Source organism: Syngnathus typhle, linkage group LG17, assembly GCF_033458585.1.
Source record: "Syngnathus typhle isolate RoL2023-S1 ecotype Sweden linkage group LG17, RoL_Styp_1.0, whole genome shotgun sequence".
NCBI lineage: Eukaryota > Metazoa > Chordata > Actinopteri > Syngnathiformes > Syngnathidae > Syngnathus > Syngnathus typhle.
In genome coordinates, this window is record NC_083754.1 from 3,267,166 (window position 1) to 3,295,155 (window position 27,990).

The 27,990-nt window shown below is 43.0% G+C and overlaps 1 protein-coding gene across 12 annotated transcripts; it reads right to left on the reverse strand.

Annotated features, from left to right (window-relative positions):
• Window positions 1-1,373: 1,373 nt before the first annotated feature.
• LOC133170357 (RNA binding protein fox-1 homolog 2-like) lies at window positions 1,374-27,918 on the reverse strand. Of its 12 annotated transcripts, none has more exons than XM_061303208.1 (13): window positions 26,939-27,917; window positions 20,395-20,445; window positions 16,186-16,335; window positions 15,639-15,812; window positions 15,229-15,282; window positions 14,965-15,057; window positions 9,223-9,310; window positions 9,021-9,077; window positions 7,908-8,061; window positions 6,173-6,215; window positions 4,489-4,598; window positions 4,199-4,274; window positions 1,374-3,847 (listed from the first exon to the last, which is right to left on the reverse strand). In XM_061303208.1, exons 1-13 carry the CDS (start codon window positions 27,191-27,193, stop codon window positions 3,803-3,805), a joined length of 1,350 nt encoding a protein of 449 aa, XP_061159192.1. In that variant the 5' UTR covers window positions 27,194-27,917; the 3' UTR covers window positions 1,374-3,802. The 12 variants fall into 12 exon arrangements, 9 of the variants coding, with proteins under 9 accessions (XP_061159192.1, XP_061159190.1, XP_061159188.1 ...); XM_061303206.1 differs by having other exon boundaries at window positions 9,021-9,074; window positions 16,135-16,335; XM_061303204.1 differs by lacking the exon at window positions 6,173-6,215 and adding an exon at window positions 5,763-5,805 and having other exon boundaries at window positions 16,135-16,335.
• Window positions 27,919-27,990: the final 72 nt, after the last annotated feature.

Below are 27,990 nucleotides of genomic sequence, written 5' to 3' on the forward strand. Positions count from 1 at the left end.
AAAAATCTAGACACTTAAAATTTTTGATATTAAACCACCATCCGTTTTTTCCTGCATTAATACACAAAACACCGAATGAATAAATAAGTTCACTCACTCAGTTCAGGGCTTTAAGTTTGGTCCTGGATTCATCTCCTCTGCAAGGCGAGTCCACCACAACAGCTGCTTGTCCAATTAAGCCACCATAGCATTGAACTATCAGGCGTTGAATATATAATTTTTTTTGGGTTGAGGGGGGCACAAATGTACAAAATCCTTATGCACTTCAAACGAATTACCAACGCTGTGGAAGGAAAAATTACACAATTACGGACTTCTAGTTTTGACGTTATGTCGACCATGACACTATCTTCTTCACCATTACAGTCTACGAGTTGGGGTGTTCTTTAAATACGGCTGCCATCTTGTGGTTAACATTGGTATTACAACTTTCAATAGCGACAGTCAACATAAAAAATAAAGCCCACTCCAACTGTGGGCGATAGATAGAAACCAGCCAATGCCTATTAACAGTGCTATTTGAATGTAAATGTTCAATAATATATGTACGCTCCCCACTTTTAAAGGAAGCAACTGCAATTACTAAAAATATACTCCTTTAAACAGAAATATTGCTTCCTCGTAATTTGTAACTTGCCGATGGGCCCCAAAATTTCCTGATCGTGCAAACCCGAATCTCGCCCAGTCAAGTCAGCCTGGATAAGCTTCAGCTCACCAATGACCCTGAACAGGATAAGCAGGACAAAAGGACCGGATGAGATAGATGAAGATATCTACTTAATTTCTTTCTATTACAGGGACAGCACAATGTGCAAAAGTCTATTCATGACATCACAAGCCTCCTATCAGACATTCGGTTGCATCTTCCAATCAGTCAGCAAGACTTCCCATCAAAACCGGCAATTGTCCCCTTGGGCATCAATGCAATTAGCAGGCATACAGACAGGACTTGCCGCCACAGCCGACCCATTTACAGCCATTAGCAGCACATTTACAATTTAAGATGCTTTCCAGATTGCCCCCACCTCGCATCCTCCCATAGCAGAAATTAGAAAGGATGAAATGGAGAGGGAAAAAGCTGATCGGCGCGGTTGATTTGGTGCAGAGCCAAAAGTCAAGAAGCGGCATTAATGTTGCACAATGCTTGGCTCCATTTATCATCTGAGTCACATGAGCTAATGCGCTGCAAAGAACGCGATTCACGTGTGTAATCAGAAGACTGCGGCATTCCTCTTTATCTCACACAGCGGTAAATGAAAACTTTTCTCTTGTGCCAAATAGCCTCCTTCACTCACCTCCAGAAAAATTGATCAACACACTCTTACGAGGGCTTTAAAACCCCAGAAGCAATCACTCATATCCACAAAGCTGTATAAAAACCAAACCGTTTATTATATACATTCAATAATAATGGAGAATAAACAGAAGGCAGATACAAGGATGGCAAAAATAAAACATGAGAGAACACATTGTGAAATAAAAAGTCACTTTTGTCAAATGCAACTTGAAATAGCATGTGATACACAAAAAAGGCCACATGCAATTCACACGCATTTCCTTCATCCCTGCTCGCAATGTTCCAACATCCAGTTTGATGTAAGCACAGTGCAAGGACTCAGGGGGGTCAGAGTTGAGGACCGGGCTGTGTGTTAACTTGGCTTCTGTCATTCAAAATTCCTCCCCGGGCTGTTTGAAGAAGATTCCCCTCCAAAGAAAAAGCACAGAACACTTTGTGCACTCAACATATTTTTTTTCTTTTTTTTTTTTTCCCCACTGACAGGCAAAAATTTGAAGGGCTGCCTCAGCACTGTTATCATTCATTACAAAAGAAAACCCACAGGGGGAATGCGGAGGGTGGTGGAAATCCCAAAATGAAACTTTCAACATATCTGATATGACTGCTGATTACCGTGACAACCTCAGAGGCATTTGACTGAGATCAGACATATTATTAAAGCGGACTGAAATCAGCTTTGGGCTCGGATACCACTTTTTCTTACTTTCCACCTTCACCTTCTATCATGGAACGTTGTTCCCTCCGTGCTATAAAATAAACATCTCGCTCGCGCACCTCCATCTTGTCGTCGTCCAGCACTAAGATTTGAATTCATGCACAAAGCAAAAAGTTCTGACATCTGTTCTCTCTCAGGAAAGCATGCATAGCAACACTTGTGGTAATACTTGTAAGGAGTAATAAGACAAACAAAATAATAATAATAAAAATAAGAGCGCACCAAAAATACTCACTATAGCACACAGTGTCACAATCATACAAAACATCCTCACAGGTTTCTGCTCCATGAGCAATTACGGAAAGGAAAAAAAAAAGATGTCCTGTCAGGTATGGGATTAGAAATCCTCACCTCAAATCTTTTACCATCTGCACAATGTTTGCAAAACGCAAGTCCTGTCCCTTTGCCTCTAGCTTTGGCAATTCCAAACACCCCCATCATCTCCCAAAATGTCCCTCATGACTCCAACTTCGGTCAGTTTCGGATTTGCAGCAAAACAGTTTGAATGAAGGGCTGGGGAGGAAAAAAAAAAAAGTCAATTATCATCATGTGAAGAAATATTCACAGGTTCCCAAAAAGTGCTGCAAACATTTAAAATGTCTTGCATGCGGACAGCACTGGACTGTTTCAACCTTGGAAAAAAAACAAAAAAAAACATACATTTTAAACCCAGAGATTAAAAAAATATATAATAGTCAAGTACAGGCAAAAAAAACACACAAAAGAAAGAGAAATATATCAAGTCTAAAATGTGCTTTCTTCAACAATAACAAAAATCTTTGGAACCAAAAAAAGGCAAATATCAACAATAACATAGTGCGAGTATATGGAGGTGGGTTACATGGAACAAACTTGGCCAGGCCTCCTATAAAAAAAATAAAATAAATCATAGGCTGAAAACCAAAAACATTATCAATCCAAAAATCATTGTCATGTCCAGAAAACGTTGAAATGATTTCTTTCATGGGACCAGCAGCATGAGGAGGGACAAAATGCAGATGTTTGCTTTCCCCCTGGTCTTGTCTAGTAAATCTCTTAAAGAGCATTCTTCCTCCCCCTTAGTGTTGTTGAAATGATGTCGACCCAGAAATAAAGGCATGTTAAATAAGTATGGCAGCAAAATTCATGAGAAACAAAATATTGAGGTAACGTAGAAGCCCAAAACAAAATTACATTTCATTGTACCCTTGGGTGAATGGAGACGTTTTAGGGATTCCACCACAAATTGAGCACTGCAAGCCATGTTGGTAATGGTCTGGCATTTTTTTGGACTGCCAGTAAGAAGCTTCCATGTTCCACAGTGCCGAGGGACGTTGCTTTTCTTCATACTAGTGTTTTTAGTGTCTCTTTTACTAGCAGTGCTGTTCTTGTGGCAGCTCAATCACCAAAGGACACTGTGGGAGTGGGTGCACAGAGACTTGAGAGAGTGGCTTAACTGAGGAGCTTGAAAAAAAACAAAAACATGTAGTGTCGTGTGGCGGATCAAGCGGGATCAGTCTCTTTCCAGCAGATCCAATAGTGTTCCTAAAAAGTTAGCGGTCATGAATTGTGCCAAGAGCTTTTTCATTCGATCCTTGTCAGACAGAGAGAAGAGAATTGATGATGTGGCAACGTTCTCTCTTGCCAATAGAAAAAAAAGGACGGTAGGGAGAGGAAAAAATATATATAAAAAGAGGAGGTTGTCACTCTAGTCCACCAGCAGAGAGATGGAAGGGTGCGTCTGCAGAACAAAGAGCTTCAAAAAAAGGCTTCTGGAGGGACAAGAAATTCCTTGGGTGTAATTTGTGGCTTTAGTATGGAGCGAAGCGACTGTATCCCGCCCTGTATAAACTGGCCTGGAACAGACGAGAGAGACTATTATTATATTTGCGGTATCACTGTTGAATATTTTTTTAGAATCGGTTCATTTAACGGTTAATCGAATAATCGCTTAAAATCTTATTTTCAGTATATTAGAAAAAATATTTTAAATTCAAATATTTAAAATTGATAATATTATCTTTAATTTACTGTACTTGGTATTGTTCAGAGATAAAAAAAAACAACTAAACTATATAATTAATATCACAAGACTAATACAAGACGTTTCCATATTTTTATCTATCAAACAGAGAAGTAGATGCAAAGTGTAACAAACGCATCAGCATAAATTAAAATGTATGTTGTGTTTGGAGAGATTCTCTCACCATGGCTCCCACCCCGTAGGCGGCAGCAGCTGGGGCTAAAGCGTGGTATGGATCTGTCGTGTAAACCCGGCCGTAACTAGAAGCACAAAAGGAATATATGACTTCACTTGGATGTTTTCCAAAACCGCTATAGTTATCAAATGGATGTTGTGTTGCATTTTTAATTCCTGTAAATGCACCAAGCTGATGTCCTTTCCAAAAGGTTTGAGCATTCTTAGCCTCAGTCCCACGAGCGTCTCCAGCGCCTCTGCAGTACGGTGAGGTGTGTGTTTGCTGGTGTTTGTCCTCACCTGTCACTGTATGCGGCAGCTGCTGCGGTTGCTCCGGTTACAGCCGCGGGCTGAGTGTAGCGATAAGCAGCGGCGGCGGCGGCGGCAGCGGCGGCAGCAGGATAGCCTCCCTGGAGACATATGTACAACACAACTGAGAAGAAGGAAGGACTCCCACAGGAAGGACTAATGGGGTGCTAAAAAAACAAAACAACGGTCATTATTTCTAAAATAAATAAAATAATAGTTTGGACAATTGAAAATAAAAATCCCAATTACAAAATACAGTGATTTAAAAATCAGAGTCGGCTTCTCAGGGCCCAAGCTGGCATTATGTGCGAGCATGAAGCCAGCGGAACGGAATTATACGCTTTGACTAAACGTTTGCCGCTAATTCTCACTTATGCGTTAGATTAACAGTAAACTTAAACTAACAGTTTGAAGCAAAGTCTAAAAGGCACATAATGCATTTCCATCTTTTCAAACATTTATCACGTGAATTCAGTGGAGAGGGCAAAGGCAACAGAGGGGTAGAATTAGAAAAAAGAATCACACACTCGCAGACAAAACCACTTACACAATCCTACGCTGACACTGAAAAAAATCAAACACCGACTGACTTGACGTGTGACCAAAATTCCGATTTATGAAATGCCCGTGCGACCTGATCAAAGCACAGCACGATAAAGCGGAAAAACATAACACACGCAGCACCGGGGCTGGGTGTGCGGATGCGGGGAGGAGAAGATTGAGTTATTCATGAAGAAGCGAGGCCTTGTGGGTGAGTGCAAAAAAAAAAAAAAAAAGGTGACGGCTGTTAGCAGAAAACACAGCTTGTCTGCATGCAGCACACATGCTTGAATAACCATCAGGAAGAGACCATGTTCTCCATTCTAACTTGAGCCCTTCAGAGCGTCTCACCTTGCTGTGAACGGAACCTCAATTTCATATTAAGGACATTGTGACTTAAAGTTTGTATTGACTATCATTTCATTTTCTAAAAAATTTGTATTCAGAGAAAAAAAAAAAGTCAATTCCTCAAAAACTACTCAACCGGATGAGATCAGGCTCTCTACTGAAATTGGAAATCAAAACAATTTAGTGTTTTAGTAAAGACCCGCAATCAAATAAAGTGCACATTTCAGTGAGTTAGTAAAAAATTTTTTTTTTTTTAAAGTAGAACATCTACTAAAGGACAATATGTTCCAGACCAGCTCAAAAGATGACTGTAAGGTCAGAGTAGGGAGCAACAGGAAAGCAATGCACACTGGGTTTTGGTGTTCAGTTGACCCTACCTGAGGCAATCTGGGACTAAGGACTGAGTCCTGAAACACTAGTCTATAGAGAAAACAGAAACAACCGTTGTCAACCTGGATACACACACACACGCACACATTCACCTGCAAACGCCGCTTCATCCACCCACAGAGCAGCTTGTAGTGGCATCCACAAACTCAAATGATTTCATCACATTCAAATTAGTCTGACTTGAGTCGGACTCAAATTTCACGAGGCAATTTTGAAAGAGTTTGTGACTTGTGCTATGCTTAGCACTCGTTCCACTGTCCAGCGGGTAAGCCAGAACCTCTGTGTTGCGAATGACAGGACCAACATGCTGAATCACACCCAGACTGGAAGAGCGGGAGGAAGCCGTGAAAGGAGGAGGGGAACAGAGCCTGTGCTGGTGGGCGGTGAGTTTACTTACGTATAATTCCGCAGCGCCGTAAAAGCCATCTTGGTACACCACGCTAAGAGAGAGAGAGAGAGAGAGAGAGAGGGAGGGGAAGACCACCGAGAGGCAGAGAGGGAGGCATGTGGAGGAAAAAACGGAGGAGGCAGAGTGGGGCCAGGAGTGCAAAAACAAAATGGTGCACAGTCCCAAAAAAACATAGTGGGTGAGAGGGAGAGAGACAGAGAGAGAGAATTATTTCACACCCATGCAGCATGCAAAAGTAATACAACTCCATTTGAATGACAAAAAAAAAAAAAACAATCAATAAACAACCTGAACAAGCTGTTTTATACACCACGTCAATAGGGGGCGGTAGCGTACCAACCACAAGTGCCGCAGGAACTCATTTAACCTATCTGAACATTCATTTCTAATGTAAAATGGATGCCACTTAAGTCAGTTAAGGTCAGGAAAATAATCTTCTAATGCTCACCGACTAAATTTGAGCATCGGTTGAAGCATAGCAACTGGAGCGCCATAAAAGCCGACATCAAAATGTTCTGTTGCCAAATGGGGCTACGCAAGCTGAAAACTATTGACAGGTCAACAGTTCCCAGAATATTATTTGCGTTTCAGTGGCTTGAAGTGAAGCAATGTTGTTGTACGCAGATGGCTAGCTTGTTCAGCCGCTTACAAATTGCCCTTGAATGCTCCAAACAAAACATTCAGCAATACAATGCATGGCAACTTATTGGACTTAATGGCTCATTATATAATTTATCAACTAGATTAAATTTGTGGGGAAAAATTATATAGTAATTGCATTTTTTGAAAGGAGGGGGAAAAAAAAAAGAACATTTTATGTGGAGGATATTTCTACCTTGTAGCAAGCACAGAAAATTTAAATTGTGCTTGGCCTGGAATATTTGAGTACTCCCATGACCAATATGCAACTATCACAGCAACATTCAGAGTGTCTCCAACTCCGGGGACATAATAAATGCGAATAATTAGGTGTGCAAGGAGTCTGCTTAAGCATAATTACTGGTGGTGGCTGGTTGGCGCTTGTGCAAATTCAATGATGGCCGCATCTGCGGGAATCCCTAGATGGCCGTATCTGTGTTTATTCAAATCAACCTCCGGCGCCGCGGCCTAAATCATTGACGAGCGGCCGTCCAATCGACAATCTGATTTCTGAGTGGAGTGTGAATCGTATTTGAGCTTCTGTATGAGCACAGCTGTGTTAAACAAACACCTGCTCAAACAGAAAGTGGAAATTTCAACTCAACGTGACATTGGCAAGATGTTCATCGATGGATGTAACTGATGTTACTTTGATTTCTTTGTTTTTCAATTTTATTTTATTATAAGAATGCGGGGGCAGCTACATATGGGTGGATTGTGGATTTCAGATTATTTCAATATTTCTCAAATTCTCTTTGGAATAGTTCCAGCTCATTTTTTTAAATGAATATTTATTTTTTGTGATGAATTATATTTGCATTTTTTTCCCCCCTTCAAAGCATTTTAATGGGCAACATTTACAGTCTATGCAAATTGTCATTCTGTTTCTAAATTTCATTTTAGTACATGACTGATGCTGTTACATTGCATTTTTCCTTTTTCCTTTTAATATCACTGATTTCTATAAGAGGTGTATTAAGTCAAATAAGTTCCCCATTGAACGCACCGCCTGCGACTACACAAATCATGTGAAGTCCTCAACTCTGACATACTGTGCACAATGTAAGCATTGTAACATGCTTACCCAGGGTATGCGGGGATAGCAGCCTGAGGGACAGCTGCCCGCACCGCACTGTAGACAGGCCGGCCCCGTCCGCGAAGGTGAGCGCCACGGAACGCAGCTGCCGCCGCAGCTGTCGTGGCCGCCGCGGCTGCCGCGGGGTACGGGAACCCTGGGACTGGACAGGGTGAAAGAAGGGAAGGGAATTGAAACTAGGGGTGTAACGATACATCGATACACATCGATTAATCGATATAATGCTCTACGATTTATTGGTATCGATGCTAAAGGTAAACATCGATTTATATCGCCGTGTTTGACCTCGGACATTAGACGCGACTTTATTTTGAAATCCAGTTCATTGTTGCTTGCTTCCTCTTTCCGGCGTTGTTGTGTTGTGAGCAGAGCACGCGCGTGAAAGGGGAGGGGACAACTAGTCCGCGGCTCCTGGGCTGGTGCTATGGCTAGTGTCCAAAAAGACGAGGAAATTTGCTCCCCTTTAGGCTTCAAGTCATTCGTTTGGAAGCACTTTGGATTCCAAAGAAAAGATGGCTCAAGGGCCAAGACACGTGCAGTTTGTAAATCCTGCCATGCGGTGATCAAATATTCAGGGAGCACAAATCTCGCCGCACATTTAAAGAAAAAACACGACATCAAAGTTCAGTGTTAAAGTAAGCAATTTGTATACTACAATACTCTTGTAATTTCCTAAATAAAGAGTTTGCAGTGCCTTGTTGATTTCGCGTATGAATTGTTATAAATCAGGATATTGTTATATATTTTTTACTAAAAAAAAAAAAAAAAAATCGATCGTAGAGCACTATATCGCGATATATCGTGAATGAATCGCAGCAGGCTTTAAGATATCGGCAAATATCGTATCGTAGTTCTTTATATCGATATTATATCGTATCGTGACAAAACCCGCGATTTACACCCCTAATTGAAACGTAATGTACAAGGATGTGGCGCGGAAGCCCACGGTGAAGAAAAGCAATTGAGCAAAGCGAAGGGAAGTGTTGTACGATCGCCTGCAGGCTTTCATTTTAATAAGTAGCAGCGGGGACAAGTGCTAAGCAAGCAGTGCATTAATCCGACTAGAAGAAATGTGAATAAGGGAATCCTGTGTCGACCTACCGGCATAAAGCTCTGGTCCGTACACAGCCCCGACCATTGGGCTCAATTTCCACCCTGCTGAGAGTCATAGAAAAATAGTGTTGGGGAACAGATGAGGCGTTGCGGTTTATGAAGAGCATCGACACAAGCGTTGAGGATTTGTTTGTTTGGATTATCAGGTGAGCACAGAGCCTCGTCGTTAGTAGGTCAGTGCGATCGTTACCGTAGGGTAGCGTGCTCAGAGCCTCTCCATTAGGGTAGGGGCTGACCATTTTCTTGTTAGTCATCACCCTGGCAGTGGCGTTATTCACCTGGCAATGGAAGGACACACAGTCAAAGACACAAAAAGGACACTCAAGTAGACTTTTGAATGACTTTGTGATAAGGCCGATGCTGTGCCGCGTTGTATGTTTGGAGAATGCGATTGTGTGTGTCTGCTAATCGATGTGGACCCGTGTAGCGGATGCTAGAACTGTTAGCTCCTCGAGGGGATAAAAGTGGGTGGGAACAGTTGTGGTTATTTCGAGTCATCATGCAATTCAGAGCAAGCTGAATCTGATTCACGGCGAGATTCGAGGGCTGCCACAAGCTACGTTGGTTATATTGCTGCAGCGGCTAACATCAAGAGGAGCGCATTTTGGGCATGCACAATCAGATATAATAAAGAGGCTGTCCAATCCAAGATGGCTGATTATCACTCCTCGTCTCAGAGCTTCAAAAGGATCGCGCTACGCTTCTCGAATTTATCCTCATCTGCCTTTGATGAGCTTTAAGGAAAAGAGAATTCAGCCCTCTGCTCCCAAATCTGTCTGTGCCGCAATGCCGGGATTTATGACCTATAAGCACCAAGAGGGGAGAGGCTGACAAAGAAGGAGCGAGACTGAGGAACGAGCATATTTGTGCACTCCTAGATGCTGCGCTCCCATTAAGAGCCCATTAATGGCGAGGATTGCCATCCATATCGCCTCTCCAACTGAGTCATGTTCTTCATCTGCTCAGCTTCATTCACATGGAAATGAGCTTTGCCTCCTTTTGCCCTCATTGCGAAAGACAAGGTCGTTGGCAAATGATCCAATTAGCTTAGCTCGCTAACGCAAGTGCCGTAGGCGGCTGAGCGACGTCAATAGATTAACGCGGAACGTTTTGCATCAAAGCAAACTATAGATGTTTAATTGATGTCATCTTCCATTATGTAGCTGTATTGGTGTAATGTGAAATCAATGCAACCTGACAGGAAGACATGCAAATCAACAGAGACGCGATTGGAAGGTAAATCTGAAAATGTTAAAAAGTTAATAAAAACACTCAGACTTTTGTCCTGCCCTCTACGCCCACCCAGTCCATTGGGACCAAAAAGACAAAATAAAATCACATTTCCATATGAAACCAAATCGGTGGGGTTTACACACCTCAAAACAAATACAAACAATACATGGGAGAGTAAAAGGGGGTGCAAAAACATTTGTTCTACAAAATCAATAATCAATATAACACAGAAATTACAGGCAGCCAAATATGGGCGCATCACATGACCAAGAGTGAGTTAAGAAACTAGAAAAGAAAAAGAAAAACGAGAAAGAAAAACAAAATCAGCCAATCAGCAAGCGTCGGATGCAGCATAGAGACCAATCAAAACAATCGCAGCACTCCCACGTCAAACACATGAGACAAAAATGGTGTGTTGAAGGGGAAAGGATGCAGGTGAGAAGTACAGAGAAAGAGCCAGTCCATAAACAAACAAAAACTAAATAACAAACAAGGGGTAATATTTACATGAATCACACAAAAACATCTAAATACCAAAAAAAAAAAAGATATATAAGTATATGAAGGTGCATCATTCAATTAGATCTGGTGACCATTCTACTGAAGATCTCATGTGGGTGGGTTGAGAAACAGAGCACCAAAGGATGGATGGAACCGAGAGTGAGAGAAGATAGAACAAGAGAGACAGAATTAGAGAGAAAGAAAGAGAGAGCAATTCTCATTCCCAAAAAGGAGAGAAATAAAATGGACATGAGACACTGTGCCAGGCAGAGAACTGTGTGTCACAAACTAAGACCAGTACACTATGACTATCACTACAAACTACTGATACACAGACAATCCACTACAGGAAGACCAAACCAAATGAAGGAAACAAAACGGCAGTAAAATCCCCCAAAACAGCAAAAGCATCGGTTAAGAGGCGCATATGGTTTACAACACTGCCGGCCGGATTAGCGAGCTGGAGGACCATGGCTTCTTTTCTACTGTGATTTTGAAAAGTAGTTTGGAACAAAATAAAAACATTTTTTGGCTTGTCCTGGTGGGTCTTGGTGTTAGTCAACTATAAATGAAGCAAATAAAGCACGACTTGTCCACATTATAGCCTGATAATTTGTATTTGGTTAAATTTATTTGGGGCAAAAATACGATTGTAAACGCTTTTTCTTCATTTCGGAAGGACTATCCAACAGACTTAAATGATTGGGGTTTTGTCGGAAAGGCAATTTTATGTCCAAGGGATTTAACTCATTCACTGCCATTGACGGCTATAGACGTCAAAGAGCCATTTTAAGTGGGCTGGCGGGAAAATGGGTTAAAATCATACCAACGTTTTCTGGGAACCAGCGATTGTGCCAATGTCAACATTTTGAAATGTGTCAAATTTACAAGAATAGAAAACACTGGCAGGTCGTTAACATGAAGAAATTAGCGATCAGCATCCACTGGAGAGAAAAAAAAAAAAATGTTGGCAACAGTGATTTTTTTTTTTTTATCAACAGGATGACTACTTCATATATTGATGGATAAGCAGAAAGACTGTGGAAAGCCGTGTCATTGCATAGAGGCGGGTGATTACATTCGATCATTCCCAGTGAGGTGTTAATGGTGCGGGGGGGATGGGTGCAGAAAGTATTACGGTTACACAATCCGGACTGTCGCATACAGTGTTTCTGTGCGTGCCATGTCGGGACTGTAAATTGAGATGTACAACAGCTGTCCGGCTCGATAAATAAAATGTGAATTTCAACTCATGATGGAATAAGAGTATCTGTACATATTGAGAAGAAGGTCCATTTTAGGGGTGAGGTGGAAAAAGGGGGATCAGTTCAGTGATGAACGTTTGCACACAACTTACCATTGCAGCAGAAACAGCGAGCGGTTACCGTGGAGACTGACAACAACACACAGAAGTCGTCAGGGAAACAGAAAAAAAAATATATATAATAAATAAAGGAACAAATAATCCAGGCAACAAAAGAAAGCTAGATGTCATCCCCCTCACCATCCATGTCAACTGAAAAACCTGATAGCAGCAGTGTTACAGCTCAGAAGAGAATGAGAGAAAAAAGAAAGACAGAAGAGGGAAAGGGAATGGGAAGCCCTCAATGCTTCACGGAGATTTGCGCATTATTACGACAATCAGGCCTGGGAATGGGATGTGTTTATCAAAAAATAAAAAAATCATTTAATTAAATGCAGTGTGGGCCCTACCTCGCTTTTAATTCAAACACTGGTGATTAGGGTAAAGTAGCATTTTTTTAGTCAGTCACCCAAAAAAAAAAAATAATTTAGAGAGATAAAATGATAATTCAATTGTAACAAAGGAGGGCAATTGGTTGCGACGAAAAGTGAAATGAAGAAAAGACAAAGTGACTGGCAATGAAAGAGTTTAGGAAGGCAAGGATTACATGTGACAGCGAGAAGGACAAGGATGGAAAGGCCAAAGTGCAAATTTTCTTTCTACAAACGAATACACATGGTAAACTTTGTCATTCTAATTTGTCTCATCCAGTATTTTGATATCAAAATGAAGCTGGTCCAATCCACATCTGAATTATTTTTGATTTCTGATCTGCCACAAGAATTGCTTATGGTCAACGTGAGTCCAAATGAACAGTGTGTGGCACCATGAAGAAGTGGGAGGCTGAGAAGGTTTCTCTCCACACATACTCATGCAGTGATGATCAAATCTGTCAGATGAGCCCCAGTTGGATGAAATTACGCATGCAGAACGACACCATTTGCCACACTGCTTGTGTTCAAATGCCCGATTCAAACTCTGCGCTGCGGAGGAGCTGGCGCTTCCTGTTAAGACTCCATCTCACAGAAGAAGGAGCAAAACTCAAAAGCACGTGACGGGGGGGAAAGGGCCACTTCTGTGGATACGTTTACAACAAAGAGACTTCTTCGAAGCGCAGAGTTTTAGTCCAGGGAAAAAAAAGTACAACAGAACTTACATAGCAACAATTTTCCCACCTATCAAAATTAGGCTGCATACATGCTTGGTTAGATTCATAGTGGCATGTACCAAAGACATAACAGCAGTTATGCTTTACTGACCTTTTTTTTTTTTTTTTAAATACAAATAAACATTCCAAATAAGAATGTAGTTATTCAGTCCATCTGCAAAGAAAAGACAATTCGACCTATACCCAAGTGCAACATTCCATGCCAACAAAACACAACCCCATCACCAAAACTAAGACGTATCACAAACAGCTTGAGAATTAACATGCAAGGGAAGAATCTGCACACCCTGATCAGATCTGTTACACTACGTCGATATTTCCACAAGAAAGTACTAGTCATGCACAAATAGGCTACGTCGACTTAACTCATGCCAGTGGAACATCGTGAGCCTCCTTGACACACACTCAACATTTCAGTCGAACCAAAAGTATAGCAGAGTTTGTGAATGACAAAATTTGGTTGTGTCGCCAACTGTAAACAAATAGTTCCCCCAACTCTGAAGTGACCAATTAAAGGAAATGTTTACAAGAGCATCACCTGCAACATAGGAGAACTTCCAGACAGCACTGCCGCAAATAGAAGTGCCTGGCCTTGTTTTCTCCAAAGAAGGAAGAACGTGGAACCCAAACCCGACATGTGCCCTGTGCCAGCCCTTTTGTTTCTTCAAGCCCATGCACCATAAACCGACACTATACCCCGGCTACTGCTTCACGGCAGCCCAACATGATGACTACTTGTCACAAAAAGTACAACAAACAGTGCATGCAACAAAGTTCTCTCAGCGGCAGAATTGCTTTCATGCAATTTGGGTTGAGGCACACTCAGCTTAAAGCAATGCAAGGGACAAGACAGGCTGCCACTTCCGAGTAACTTCATCCATATCCATTCAGCTTGCTGATTGACTCAAAGTGGAGCTGACAGAGGATGTTGTACCAGTGGATGCAGGCCGCTATCTTGTATTTGCAAATGCAACGGAAGAACAGAATACAGGACTGAAAGAGGCGGGGTAAAGGGCCCAGCCTTCGTCCGTCATGCGGGTCCTGCTGACACACTCTCACACACACATAAATGGGAGTCAGCACAGTTAGCCCATGCAGAGCTCTTGTCCTGCAGTGACCTGGGTCAAGAGATCCAAAACAGATACAAAAATCAGAATGCAAAACACCTGTAATATTAAGACGTACATCAAGTGAACATGCGCCAGTGCTGCTGTGATTCCCAGCATGCTGCTGTTGCACGAGGTGCCACAATCACCACGATATCGGGAGAGGGGAACACGAGATTTATTGTACACCGAGGGGAAGAGATCGGGAGAAAGCAATCTGCCATGCATTACAATTCCACTGCATTCCTCTCGTGCCCTTGGGTGCCAACCACAGAGACGTCATTCCAATTGGTGGTGTATCAATGTGGCGACAAGTTGCACATCGAAAAGCAGAGGAAACGACAGCTTCAAGAGGGGGGAAAAAAATGCTGCAGAGGAAAAGTACCCCGGCATGCCTTAAATGTGTTCTTGCACCCCCAATCAGTCTCACCACAAAATAAAAGAACAAAAACATATATATATTTATTACAGCGGACCAGGCAGTGGGATATGAATGCTGCATTAGAGCGTTATCAATGCTAGCAATGCTAATGCTAGCTAGCAATCAGGGCTTCTATAGAGAGTTAGAATGGCAGTAGAGACAGGGCAAAACAGTGCAGTGGACACAAATGGCAAAATTACCTCAATCTTACGACCTTCCACCAATGTGCCGTGGAGCTTTTCGCGGGCTTTCTCGGCATCTGCGCTGGTCTCAAATGTCACAAAGCCAAAGCCCTGCGGTGCAAAGAATGGGTCAACAAAGTAGGCAGAGTCTGATTTATCATGGGGGGGGGGGGGGGTGAGCAGATATTTTTCCACATGCATTCATATTCAATTGCAGTTTAAGATCACGACTTCCAATTTTCCCATATTTTTTTGTATTAATAAACATGTACATTTGCTTACCTTTGAGCCCCTCTCATTGAAAATAATTTCTACGTCCAGAATCTTCCCATATTGCTGCAAAAACAACACAACAATTACCACACAAAAAACAAAAACAAAGAAAAATACTTTACTTGGACGTGAATACATATATTTAGAAGGTTCCGACTTGTCAGGTACAACCTTTTGCACTAGAGGCCCCTATTGCACATAGGGCACATTGCTGACATTTGTTTCACCTTTCTCCATCACTCAGTTTAACAGACTGACACATATTTATTGCCCAATAAAGCATCAAGAGAACAACCACGAACGTCCCGTCCCGTCCCGTCCTGTCCCACTGCCTTGCCAAAGAATTACTAACACCGTCTTAAATGTTCTACTGAAACTTTTGTAGGCCATGTAAGGCTACACAGTGACCAGAGTCTTACCCCAAACATCTGTCTGAGGTCCGGGTCACGGAAACGGAATGGGATGTTTGAAACGTGGAGACGTTTGGGGGTTCCTTTGGCCTCCGGTGATTCTCCTCCAGAGCCCCCTGCTGCTGACCCCCCAGTCACACACTGTATAGCCGTCTCCCCTTGGGAGGTCTCATCGGTCTTATTCTGCGATAGAAGACAGAAGGTAAGAAATTTTGGGGAACGTAGGTGCGGTCAAAAATTTGGTAATATCAATAGGTAGCAAAAAAAATAAATAATGTTGAGCCTAAATTGTGCCACCTGATGCCATCTAATTATCATACATTCATACGTTTACAAATCCAATTCACATCAAACTGATTATTTCGCCACATCAGTTAGGAAAACATGTAATTAGAGAGGCTTGTGTTATTTGGAGTGGATTCCAAGTTTCATTCCACAAGGGCTGACAAATCTAAAGTTAGGGTTGACAGTGACCCGAACTTCCAGCAAAGCACACAATGCTTACATTGTCGTCGATGGTGTCACTGGTGGTGTCCTCATGAGCACCAGCGCCTACCTCAGCTGTTCCTTGACCCCCTGCACCAAACATGGCCCCGGGGCCAAATTCTGTCCCAGCTATGCCATTCTGGGGAGGTGGCGGAGGAGGGAACGCTGTAAAGGCGGGGGCCACCAAACCATCCTGTGCTCCTGTTGAATCCTGAGGCCCCTAAAGGAAAACAGATTTAAAAAAAAAAAAAATTCCATGAATACATTCCAATCTATTTCTGCAGCCATGAAATAGTTCAAGCACACATGAATTAATGCGCATTTTGAAATGCAGAGATGGATGGACGTGGAAAAAAAAAAAATCCCAGACAAATTATTCATGACACATTGAAAGGCATCTTGTTGAAGGTGTTAAATACTTGACTACAGTAGTCAATAAATAATAATGGATGAGTCTCGTTCGTCTAAGATATCTTTTGGTATTGCATACGGTTCTTAAGCGGATCGGCATTTTGCAGCTCAGTTGTTTTACCTGCGACACCGTATGTTTTTCTATACGCAGAGCAGATGAAGGGGGGGGGGGGGAGCTTTCAAGCGCGAGTCTAACGACTGTCTGCTGACTTGTGTGCTGGGCCTTGGGGGAGTACACAGCAGCCAAAGTCACCCGAACGCGGCAGCCATCGACACCAACTCGTCAATCAAACAATTCCCATATGGCTCCTGTGACTGTGAGCAAAATTGCACGGCAGATGCTGGACATACTTTGAAACTCATGTCTTTTCCAGCGCTTGGAGACTGACTTACTGACCCCCACTTTCAAGTCACTCAAAAAAACTCCTTCACTGTAATGTCCATCAAGTAAAGGTTACTGCCTATCTCCTTATAAGGTCCATTTAGTGAGGAAGCCTTTCTCACTGTGGGCCAATCACCCACTCACATTCAGAAATGACGAGAACAAAATGTAAAAAAAATATAAAAATAGGACATATATGAATTGTCAACATTCTGACAATAACATTTCGGCAGCTAGGATGTGTTAAACTTATAGTAGGATTTTTCTTCCGGATAAAAAAAAGAAATAGCTCGGGAGTAAGATATAAACAGATTTGTGAGTGCTGTAAATTTGGCAAAATGTAATTCATCAAATGATACAATACCTAACTGCTGTCGAGGATTACGATGAGTTGAAAACATTATCAATCAATCGGTTTTATTGAAACAGGGAAAGGCTGACTGTCAACAAATGTGTTTATCTTATCGTAGCTTGTTCATCTGCTCCTGCTGCCTTTTTTTTTTTTTTTTTGCTCACAGGCACCAAATCAGACAATATAGGACAAAGCATAAGACAAGGAAGAAACCAAGCGTGGCACCTGTCAGCATCAGTCTAAGCACATACAGTAAAAGTTCAAACTGCACAGACGTCTTTGTTGACCATATTGGCTTCCTGAACCAGAACCAAGCGCATGACAACACATAACAGAGCTTATATTGTACATAATCATACTTGTGAATACTGGTGAATGCTTGTCAACACAAGTCGTGACAGCAACTTCAGCTACCTCATTTCACCCTACACGCGAGCCTGTTAAGAACCCCAAAGCTGAGAAGAAGACATGCTAGAACTGAACCGTGAAACAAATGTAATCCCCGGGGCTTGTGTCCGCTATGGAGCGCACCCACACAGACGTTAATAGCAGTGAGGCGTGCAACTGTATAAACATTCAATGCAACATTGTTGCTAATAAAAATAGCCGTTCTCATTTGTAAACAACGACTGAGAACGGACGTGCTGCTTTTAGCAAGTTCCAACATCTGTCCCTAGAAGCAATGTGAGAGCAGGTGCAGCATCAAATGTGACTTCATACATCTTCGTGAACACTTCCGCGGAAACACGAAACTCACGTCGGCTTTTTATTTTTCTTCTTACCAGCAATGCGGTCGGGTAGTAGAGCCCCATCATTGTCTGACCTGGCACAACAACTCTTGACCAGCTCTCCAATTTGACGCTCTCCTCCCCGACCTCCCCTCCACTCCCCTGCCTGGGCTCCAGGACCATGAGTTGACAAGCGCTTCGATCCACGCTGGCCTTCACATTCAAATTGTCCGCTCTTGCTTTGTGTCTTCTTCCAAACACAAGCTTCGACTGTCTGTCACCGTCTTTCCTCTCGGTCTCACCAGCCGGCTCGGCAGCTCTAATCCCTTCAGGCCTTGGCGTCTCTCCCCGCCTGACAGCCGGAGACTCTCCCCTCCTTCTTTTGCTCTCTTCCCTCTTTACAGTGTCTGTCTATCATTCACTTGCTCATGTTACACGTTCCCGCCTCTCTTTTAAACCTAACCTCCTTCTCGAGCTCAGTCTCTCCCAACGATCGGAGCATCGGCGTAAATCCTCCCCGGGTCGGAATCAGAGCTGAGTCTTCTCGATGGGGAGGCAAGAAAAGGCTTTCTTCCATTCACACTGGCGGTGTGAGAGTACAGAAGGCGACCCCCACTGCATTGCAGCTTTTTTTAGATGATTTATTTATTGCGTGGCAGCTCCCAAAAGCAGTGGTAGCTAGCTACTAGCCAAGACTGAAAAGATCTAGCTATGTGCGTAGGCTCCAAGTTTACCATCTTCTGCGGCGGCTGCGTTCAAAACACACAAGGGGATCTCGCAAAAAATGAAGGGGGGGAAACCCCAAACTGACTTGAAAGCATGGTTATTTGAGATGCGGCTCCACGTGTCCCAACATCGTATAGTTGCAGAGATGAGAGAGCAGTTTTCCGCACCGCACTTCCATATGCAAGAGATGGAGCACTGCGGAAAGAAGCCTTGATGCCAAGCTTTCAGACATCTGCTGAGTCTGGCTGGAAGTGAGTCCAGAAGGGATGGAGGAAGGGCGGGGTCAGAGTCGGAGCTGGTGGGGGGAAAAGGGTTGTCCAGCATCAGGGGGGGGGGGGGGGGGGGCAAGGACAATGGGGGCAGTGGATGCCAGTGACAGATAACAGGATGAAGAGATAAATGGATAAAGGGCTGAGTGAAAAGAAAGAGCAAGGGATGACAGGATTAAGGCTGTAAGTGAGGAGGATGAGAGGATGAATGAGGACTGATCTGAAGATTAAGCACATGGAGTGAATTTTGCGATAAACACATGCACGTTATGCACGCGCCATCAAACTCATGTGCTGACTCGCACAAAGGCCACAAACATCGATTGCGCTTAATTTGCCCCCCCCCCCCCCCCAAAAAAAAGAAATAAAAATAAAAATGTTATAGTAACGGATGTTTGTTTTAGCTTGGTGGTGTGCCGGGGACATTTTCTTTTTTAACATGAACATTCGGAATGAATAATCACTAAACAAGCTAATCCAGCAAGGCAGGCTTTGTTTTACTATATTTGCATGGAGTTTGTGTACACAAGTGTGCAGAAATAATTGTCATCATTCGTAAACTACACTTGCCTTTTATCATTCCCACAATCAACATTCCCCACCCCTGATAGAAGGGCAAACAAAAATTGGAAAGAATACTCGGTGAAAGAGAAATGTAGCACGAGATCTAAAATACATAAAGCTGACTTTGAACTTGACAGTTAAATTCTTCCAGGCGTGCCCTGGTTAAGCTCCTGCCATGAAAAGCTAAGAGAGCTCTATTCCCAAGAAAGGAGATGCCAAGCGCAGAGAAGGATGAGGATGAAAAAATATAAGCATATATGGGAGGAGGACATTTTCCATGTTGGGGGGGGGGGGTGAAGTGACTCACAGACCAACACTTCCCTCCTGTGGCACCGTTAGAAAGCTACATCCCAAACACAAGTGCAGAAAATGTGGGACACACACACAAGTGTTTTGTCATTAGCGCACCAAAATAGAAGTTGTGCATACACACAGATTCGCTCACTCAGTGCTGCTGCACAGAAGCAGATAAGAAAATTGTCCGCCGCTCTTCCACAACGCTGCACATAAAAAATAAAAAAGAGAGAGAAAGAGCATCGCATGTGGAGGATGCCGAGCGTACTCTAAAGTAGATGACGGCAGCATTGCGATCTGCTGTCTGAGGAGCCTTTGAAAGAGGAGCTCAATGGCAGGCAGGTTCTTTCATCCTGCCCTCCGAGAACCTTCGTTTATGAGCTAACCAACGGATGACGAAATTAAAGAGAGCCTGGCAGAGTTGCACAGAAAAGTCCTGCTGCAAAACTAAATGGATGAACTTGAAAAAAGTATTCGTTCCAAAAGTGCTCTCCGGTATGTCGAATTAGAAGGACATACTGGTCTTGCCATAAAGCTCTCACTCATCTCTTACCTGATTGTGAGGTGTGTATCCGTGGAAACCAGGATTTAAAGGCTCATTGTTCTGAAAGAGACAGAAGGAGGGGAAAGAGTGCAAATGGTATTCAAGCGGCTGGATTACGAGAAATATATTTTACATTATAACTGTTTGGGGAATTTTTCTTTTCTCCCCAAAAATTGTTTCTCACAGTCAGATTTTCGGATTAATGCCAATGTGTTCATGAGTGCAAAAAAAATAATAATAAAGGAAACAATATCCAGATGTGATTTCTGTCAATAATGAGAAAAGGCACTTCAAATCAAATGGAAGCCATTTTCGATATCCCACACAGTCAGCACATGCCCCAGAAAGCAGTGCTTTATGTTCACTAATTAATTTTAATTAGATTATTCTAGTCCGCCGGTCCCCTCTTTTCTCTCTGACTCTCATCCCGATGTTATTTTGTCCTGGTTAGAGGAACTATTGTGAGGAGGTGAGGAGGAGGCAAAAGGGGGAAACAAAAGAAGGGGGCCTGGAACAATGGCTGAAAGTTAACCAAATGCTGATATTTTGACAGCAGACAGGGAGAAGACACGAGCGCAGTACTGCCTGCTGGCGTGCCTCGCAGAGAAAACATGACCTCCTACTGAGACTCATGCCACAAATCTCCTATGAGGAACAAGAGATGAATGGGGGGGATGGTGCAGTTGGTGATCTTGAAATAATAAAAAAATAATAAAGCAATAAAAAAAAAAAAAGATGCAAGGTTCAAAGCTACAGGAGTAAAAATGACATTCACGCAAAAAAAAAATAAAAAATAAAATGCAAGTGTCTGAGCACTTTTGAGCTAAATAGAAAAAAGCTACCAGGGAGAAAGCTGATGGAGGCAAGAAAGTTAATGGAGTTCAACCGCGACTTGAAAGTACGCACGCTAAAACCAAAATGTGATGAGATACAGATGAGGCGCAGATTGAGTCAGAGGTTAGCTAAGTTCTTTGCGGAGAGACCACGTTGAGGTAAGACAACATTAGCTCACACACATACAGTGGATAGAGAAAGTTTACACACCCCTGTTCAAATGCCAGATTTTTTCGGACAAACCTTTACATGAGGTCAGTTGTTCATTTTTACTTCTTTGCTCAGAAAGATTTTTTCTGTAGTAGTTGTGACGGTTCTCTCTCTCTTTTTTTTTTTTTTTTTTTAACAAAACCTGGCATCAAAACAGTGGTGTGGAAACTTTTCATAGCCACAGTATGTTGAAACTTTATCTTGAAGGGAATTTCACTTTGACATAAACGTCCACTAGTGTTAAAAAGAACAAATTAAGAAATATTAGAACACTTTACTGACACGTTTACAGACTGTGGGACAGAAAGGGGACTTCTCAAAACTAAAGCCATAATATCTTGGTGAGATGAAGGATTTAGATGCAAGGGAACTAAAGGTGCACGACCCCAAAAAAAAAAAAAAAAATTGGGGGAAAAAGATGACGCATTTTCACCCCGTCCTCTCTCGTTCATACAAAACAGTCTTTTCTTTGTTTCTCTCTCTTTCTCTCTCTCTCCCCACTTCCTGTTTCATCTGGAACCAATTTCCCCGCCTCACGCTTTGTCCCCAGGGGGAACACTCTCCTTGGTGCGCCACATATAGAGAGGAATGAGCCGGCTCATATTGGACAACGCGGTGACTTTGTAAAAACAGCTGGTGGCTAAAGACAGGCATTTTGCATGCTGCTAAAAACCTACACTTAGAATCTACGCACTAATATATACGTATAATTATTAAAATTGTTGAATTACACCACGGATAGGATTCATATATCAATTTCTGGCCCTTGGTTCTATACATAATTAGATTTGACATATTTAGTGAGTACATTTAATGGCAGAAACTGAATGTATATCCATTTATGATATTAATATTGCGTAATAGTGCAGGGGTTCCCAAGTTGCAGCAAATAGTCTGTGTCTTGTAGACAACAAGTTCCATTCCCAAATGCTACTGCTAAGGGTGTATGCAACAAAAACCTGATGCAAAACCGCATTACCAATTAAATGTGAACCTAAATTATAGCCGACCATCAAATTATAGACGTTGGTTTCTGCAGCGGGTAGAGCAGAGTGGAAAAGAAGAAACGGGGAGGAACACAAAATGGGTGGGAGGAGGGTTAGAGCAACATCTGGAATCAATCTGGTGAGAAAGAAAGGAGCGAGGGAGGGAGTCAGCAGATGAAAAACGAATAAGGGGGTGAAAAAAAGGAGAGAGAATCAGAGAAGGAGGAGGAATGCAGGAACAAAGTCGAGAAAAAGAAGGGAGAACTCCCAAGCAATGAGCCTGGCGAAATGGAGACAATGAGTCATGGGAGAAGAATGCTGTTCAGATTGATTTTTTATTTTATTTTTAAAGGGATTGGGGGAGGCTGAATTTGAGGCCTGGCTCCACAAACATATATAATACGTGCATGCTGTTTGCCATATGGTAGCGCTTAAGAACATTATGGCTCCTATCCGATCAATTCATGCATTTTCCATAAAGATGGATGGATAGGACTGAAAACTAGACTTGACAGTTTCCACTTAGTTTCAAAATGTAGTTTGCGCAGGAGGCGGGACTCTGGAAGATTGACATTCAGAGCTTTCGGTTGGATCAACAACACACGCTCCGAGGGCGAAGCTAAAGGGCATCGCTCTTGTTTATTTTCTCTCTCGCTGGCCAACATCTACGCTATTTTAGGGAGAAGGAAAGAAGTTAAGGAGTAAGTGGAGGGGGGGGGGGGGAGAGCAGCGGTGGTGGCGGAAGGTAAAATGACATGAGGTCAGCAGATGGTGAAGGGGGTGACGGGTTGTGGTAAAAGGCTGACGAGGGGGTGCGGGGGAAATGAAAGGGGGTGTGGTTGCAGGCATTCTATGGAGCTGCTTTAGGAGATCCACTGAAAAAAAACGACGTCTCACCAGTTCAAAGTCAAAAGAAGAAAATCAAGACAGGTGATACGGCGTGGAGTCTAAGAAACTCTCAAAAGCCAAGACAACACTTCCGCCATATGGCAGCCATGAAGACGGAACATTTGAAATAACGGTGGTTAAAAAAAAAAAAAAAAAGTAGACTTGGAAAGAAAAACATTTATTTTAAATTCCAGTTTCCACCAGTCTGGCTGACTGTAACAATTTGCCATGACATTCTTATTTTAAAAGCATCCATTGAAATGACTTGCACTGATATTTGCTCACAATTTATTTCTAGCATTTCGTTTTGATCCCTGACCAATCGACCAAAAGAAAGAGGAAACTGGGAAAAAAAAAAAATATTCAAGTTGTATTCATGACACTGTAGCAGTCCATTACCGATGACCTCGTGTGAGCAAAACACTGAATTGACATTTTGCTGTGTGGGTGGAGATGGGATCACATATGACAGTTTGGGGGCAGCCGTGGGGAGGAGGCGGCGGCGGCGGTGGAGGGTGGGAGCGCTTGTGCGAGGTGGACTTGCCATAAAGCAAGAGTTAACATGTGAGTGTCATGGGGTGAAAATAGTGTGTTAACAGGAACAAATGGGAAGGGGACATATCGATTTTTTTTTTTTTTTTAGGAAATGTGACTTGCCCGTTGGTGACAGTTGAGCGAATGCACAGAGGCCCGCAAACTGTTGTTTTCATCTTATCGCTGCTGCCGGTTCAAAAGTCAGGTGTGACGCTGACTAAGTTACAGCTCAAAGTTTACCAGTAATCTTTAAACAGTGGGAGAGTACCAAAAGGCAATGAGGGCGGCACATATGTATATATATGCATTCTGCTTGAAGTAATTAAGCAAGATTTTATTCTCATTATATTGGGCCGTATGAGTCATTAGGGGAACATTAACGAAGAGGAAAAAATAATCTAAGCCTTCCGGCGACATACCTGAAATGTAATTTTGTGATGCTGCTAATAAAGCGCTGTCATCAGTAGACTTTTTTTTTTATAATCTGATGTCTGAGGCACAGCGTAATCTTCAGTGACAACTAGGGCGGGGCTATTATGGTAAAAATATTATTCATGGATTGATATTGGAATCACGATTATTTGTTGCATTCAAAATGTTGTATTTATTCACCTCCCAGAACTAAAAAATATCTTGAAAGAACAACCAGAATAGAGATTAGTAACAAAGTAAAAATAATTAGGGCCGAACGATATTAAAAAAAAATTATACAGTTATTGACTATAACAATCATATTAATGAGTACGAAAAACAAAATCAGCTTTTGAAGGGTGATTTTATATACTGCACAAGCGTGTCGTTCTCGTGCAGGTAGCATGTCCGTAATGACAAAATACGACAATCGACCCATGCATATGGAGCAGCCGGCCACTCTGCTTTGGCTACGCCCGTTAAAGCGATCAGTCTGCTGGACGCCCTCCCCTAAACGAGCTTTGATCTTGTTAGGATGACACAAAGCCTCTTTACCGCCAACGATAGTCCAAATCGGCTCTCCGACACAGACACACAAAAGTTAGAACTGTGAAGCCGGTCATTCTGCAGCATCTCCTTGACGGGAGGTGCAAGAAGGATACAGAAGATGGCTGTCCCGAGAAGAACCTAATCGTAAAATCCCGGTGACCCCACGCACTGCAGGAGGGTTACGGATAATCGCAAAGTGTAACGGGACATGGGGGAGGGATGGTCGTTTGCCTGCGAACCAAGAGTCAATTAGCAATTTGGAAATATGCCTGGGGGGGTGCGAGGGGGGGTTATCAGAGGACAGCTAAATGCAAAGGGGGCTATATGGAGGCATGAGTCAGAGCAGCGGGGGGAGGAGAGCGAATCAACAAAAGGCAGAAGAAGCGCCCTGCAGCACTCTCATTTATTATGACAGTGTTGATTAGCGGCCAGGGAAGGTCAGTGTTTCTTGTACCCTCACATCCTCCGTGGGAAGACTATCGGAATGAGTGGCTGCATCTAGGAGCATTCTCTCCACTTATCCTGAGCACACACCCTGCTTCAGTGGTGACCTTTCCGTACCATGCTATTGTGTAGCGAATAGTCAGTCGCTCCAACTGTGGACCAGTTATTAAGACCACGGACAGCGATGGGGACAAATATGATTGCAAATTCTACATTTTCATCCGGTTTAGTTAGCGTATGAAAATAAAAAAATGATCTTCACTGGGAGTTTGACGTCTACCTGTCTTATTTGCATTGTGTTATTTGTTGCATCACTTGATAATATTCACACTGAACAAAGGAAAATTGATAATTTAATTACAAGGAAAAACGTATTCATTTATTTATATATTAAGTATTGTGTAAAAAAAAAAAAAAATCACCTGTATTATTTAATTTGTCAATTTAATTAATTATTATTGGAATGATTCCATATTCGTTTGAATCATTTGCATCTCATTCATGTGAGCCCCTCCCTGCATATCTCAAGTACAGTAAATTTCAAGTCGCTTCTCTAAAGTACTAGCACGGAAGTACTTTTTAAATTCAGCTGACACGCTGTCGATACCAATTCATCAGAGCGTCTCGGCAATCCATCACTTCCATTTCCTTCTTCATCGTGATCACAGGCGTAGGTGAACAATAGCTCCTTTCTTTGTGGAGTTTTTTATTTCCCCATATATCCTTCTCGACAGCGGTCAGTGCAGCTTTTCTTTTCCCCCCCCAACCAAATATCATCTTTCTTTGTCCTCGACTCTGGCCCTGCCGACCCCTACACACGAACACACACGCGCAACCCCCCCGCCCACCACTGTGGTTGGAAATCAATACAAGTGTCAGGGAAAGTCCACCCCATGCCATGCCGCTTGTTCCCACATCAACTTTACTGGCGGCTTTTTAACTTTTCTCCTGTGAAGCACACCCAACATAACTGCACAATATGGGACCTCTGTCATTGCAATTGATCTGCTGTAGAAGTTCAAGTTTTTTTTTTTTTTTTTTTAACCAGTGCTGCACGATTCAATTACCTGCAGATGACCTCGAATCTCATTCCCCTCGATCGTGGAGCAGAAAGGGAATCTTGAATGTGAGCTACAGTGCATTAAATCCAGATTAATTTCAATTGAGATGATGATTAGGTGCAAATGATTTGCAGTCTCAGCACTTGGGTTATGAAAACAGGAGGAAGACCAGTACAGAGGCCCCCCCTTTGCCCCTCTCTCCTTCAGCTAATACCAAAAGGCTCTGTTCTTTGTCTTTCACAGTGGTGACCCTCCCCCAATTCCCTGTCTGCCTCCCTTTTAACACCTAGCGACATTCGGGGGGGGCATAGTACGATTAATAGCACATGCAGAGTGTGCATCAGTTCTTGATGTGGTAGGTGACTCACTTTAAATTGCCAGCAGTCTTTGTAATTGTGTCCGCTGTGAATAAAATATTCCAAGCGTGCCTCGCAATAGGCCACGCAAGGGGAATGGTTGTGATCACTGCCGTCTGTCAAAGTAATGGAGCCTGGATCAGGTTACCTTTGTCTGGCTCGCTCATGCACGGGAAGATGCAATTTACGGGTTTTGCGTTGGTGCACGGTTTTGTTGGGGGGGGGGGGGGGGGAGAAAAGAGAACAAAAGAATGTAGAGGTGACAAAAACAAATGTTTACCTGTCCGATGTCGCCAATAACATTCCCAGTGCCGTCTATCCTTGGTCTCTTGCACTCCGCCCCGGTCAGGTCAGTCAAAGCAACGGCTGCAAGAGCGTCTGGTTCCGGGTCCCCTCGCTTCATCCCCCGGACCGCCGCCGGACCTCCGGCAGCGCTTGTATGCGGCACCGCTGATGTATCGATGTCTCTTTCTCGGTCCATTATCCCCCGATTAACGGGTAGCATTATAGATGCAACGTCGGTCGACATTAACATTGGACGGCAGAGAGTCTTCGCCCAAGAAAAAAAAAAAGATTGGACTGTTTTTCCCCTTCTTCTCTTGTCCTCGTTGTCCTCAATGAAGGATTCGGATGGATGATACGAAAGTGGCTCTTGTAATTCAGGCAATTATTTAATGTCTTATTGGCGTAGGCTACTCAAGGCAGAACATAATGGCTGTGTCAGGATAATGGATAAAGCACAGCGGCTTTTTCCATCAAGTCAAACGCCGCTAAATAAATGACCCAATTTAGTGACGACCACACGTCCGACTCTTGTCTGTCTGACAAGCTAATTAGCTAGCTAACCTTAGCTAGCGCGCTAGCAATACATTCCGCTAGCTCTCTGAATAAACGTGGCTCGGAGAGAAAGAACACTCTGGCTACCAGTGCAGGGAAGAGAAAGAAAAGGTTATCAATTGTCCACGACGAGTCCTAATGTCTGCCGCGTCTAATGGGTGGCTTCTCGGGAAAACCTTTGTGTGGATCCTACCAGGCTTTCACTTGATTCCGTCCGTCCCTTTTCACGCCGTGGGCTGCTGTGGAGTGTGGATGTGGCTCCAGCACGATTTCCTCCGATCTGAATCCCACTTGGCGTAAACTCCTAGTGAGTCTGAGTGGGCTGGTCCACGGTCAGATGGATATCCATTATTGGGCAAGGATTGGTTAAGATGACTGGTCCTGGATCTGTGTTACATGTCGTTTTCAGCTACCCGGAGTCCGCAATACCAATTCAGCCCCCTCCTATTCCATCATTTTATTTTCAAAACGGGGGATCATTTGATGATTTGGGTT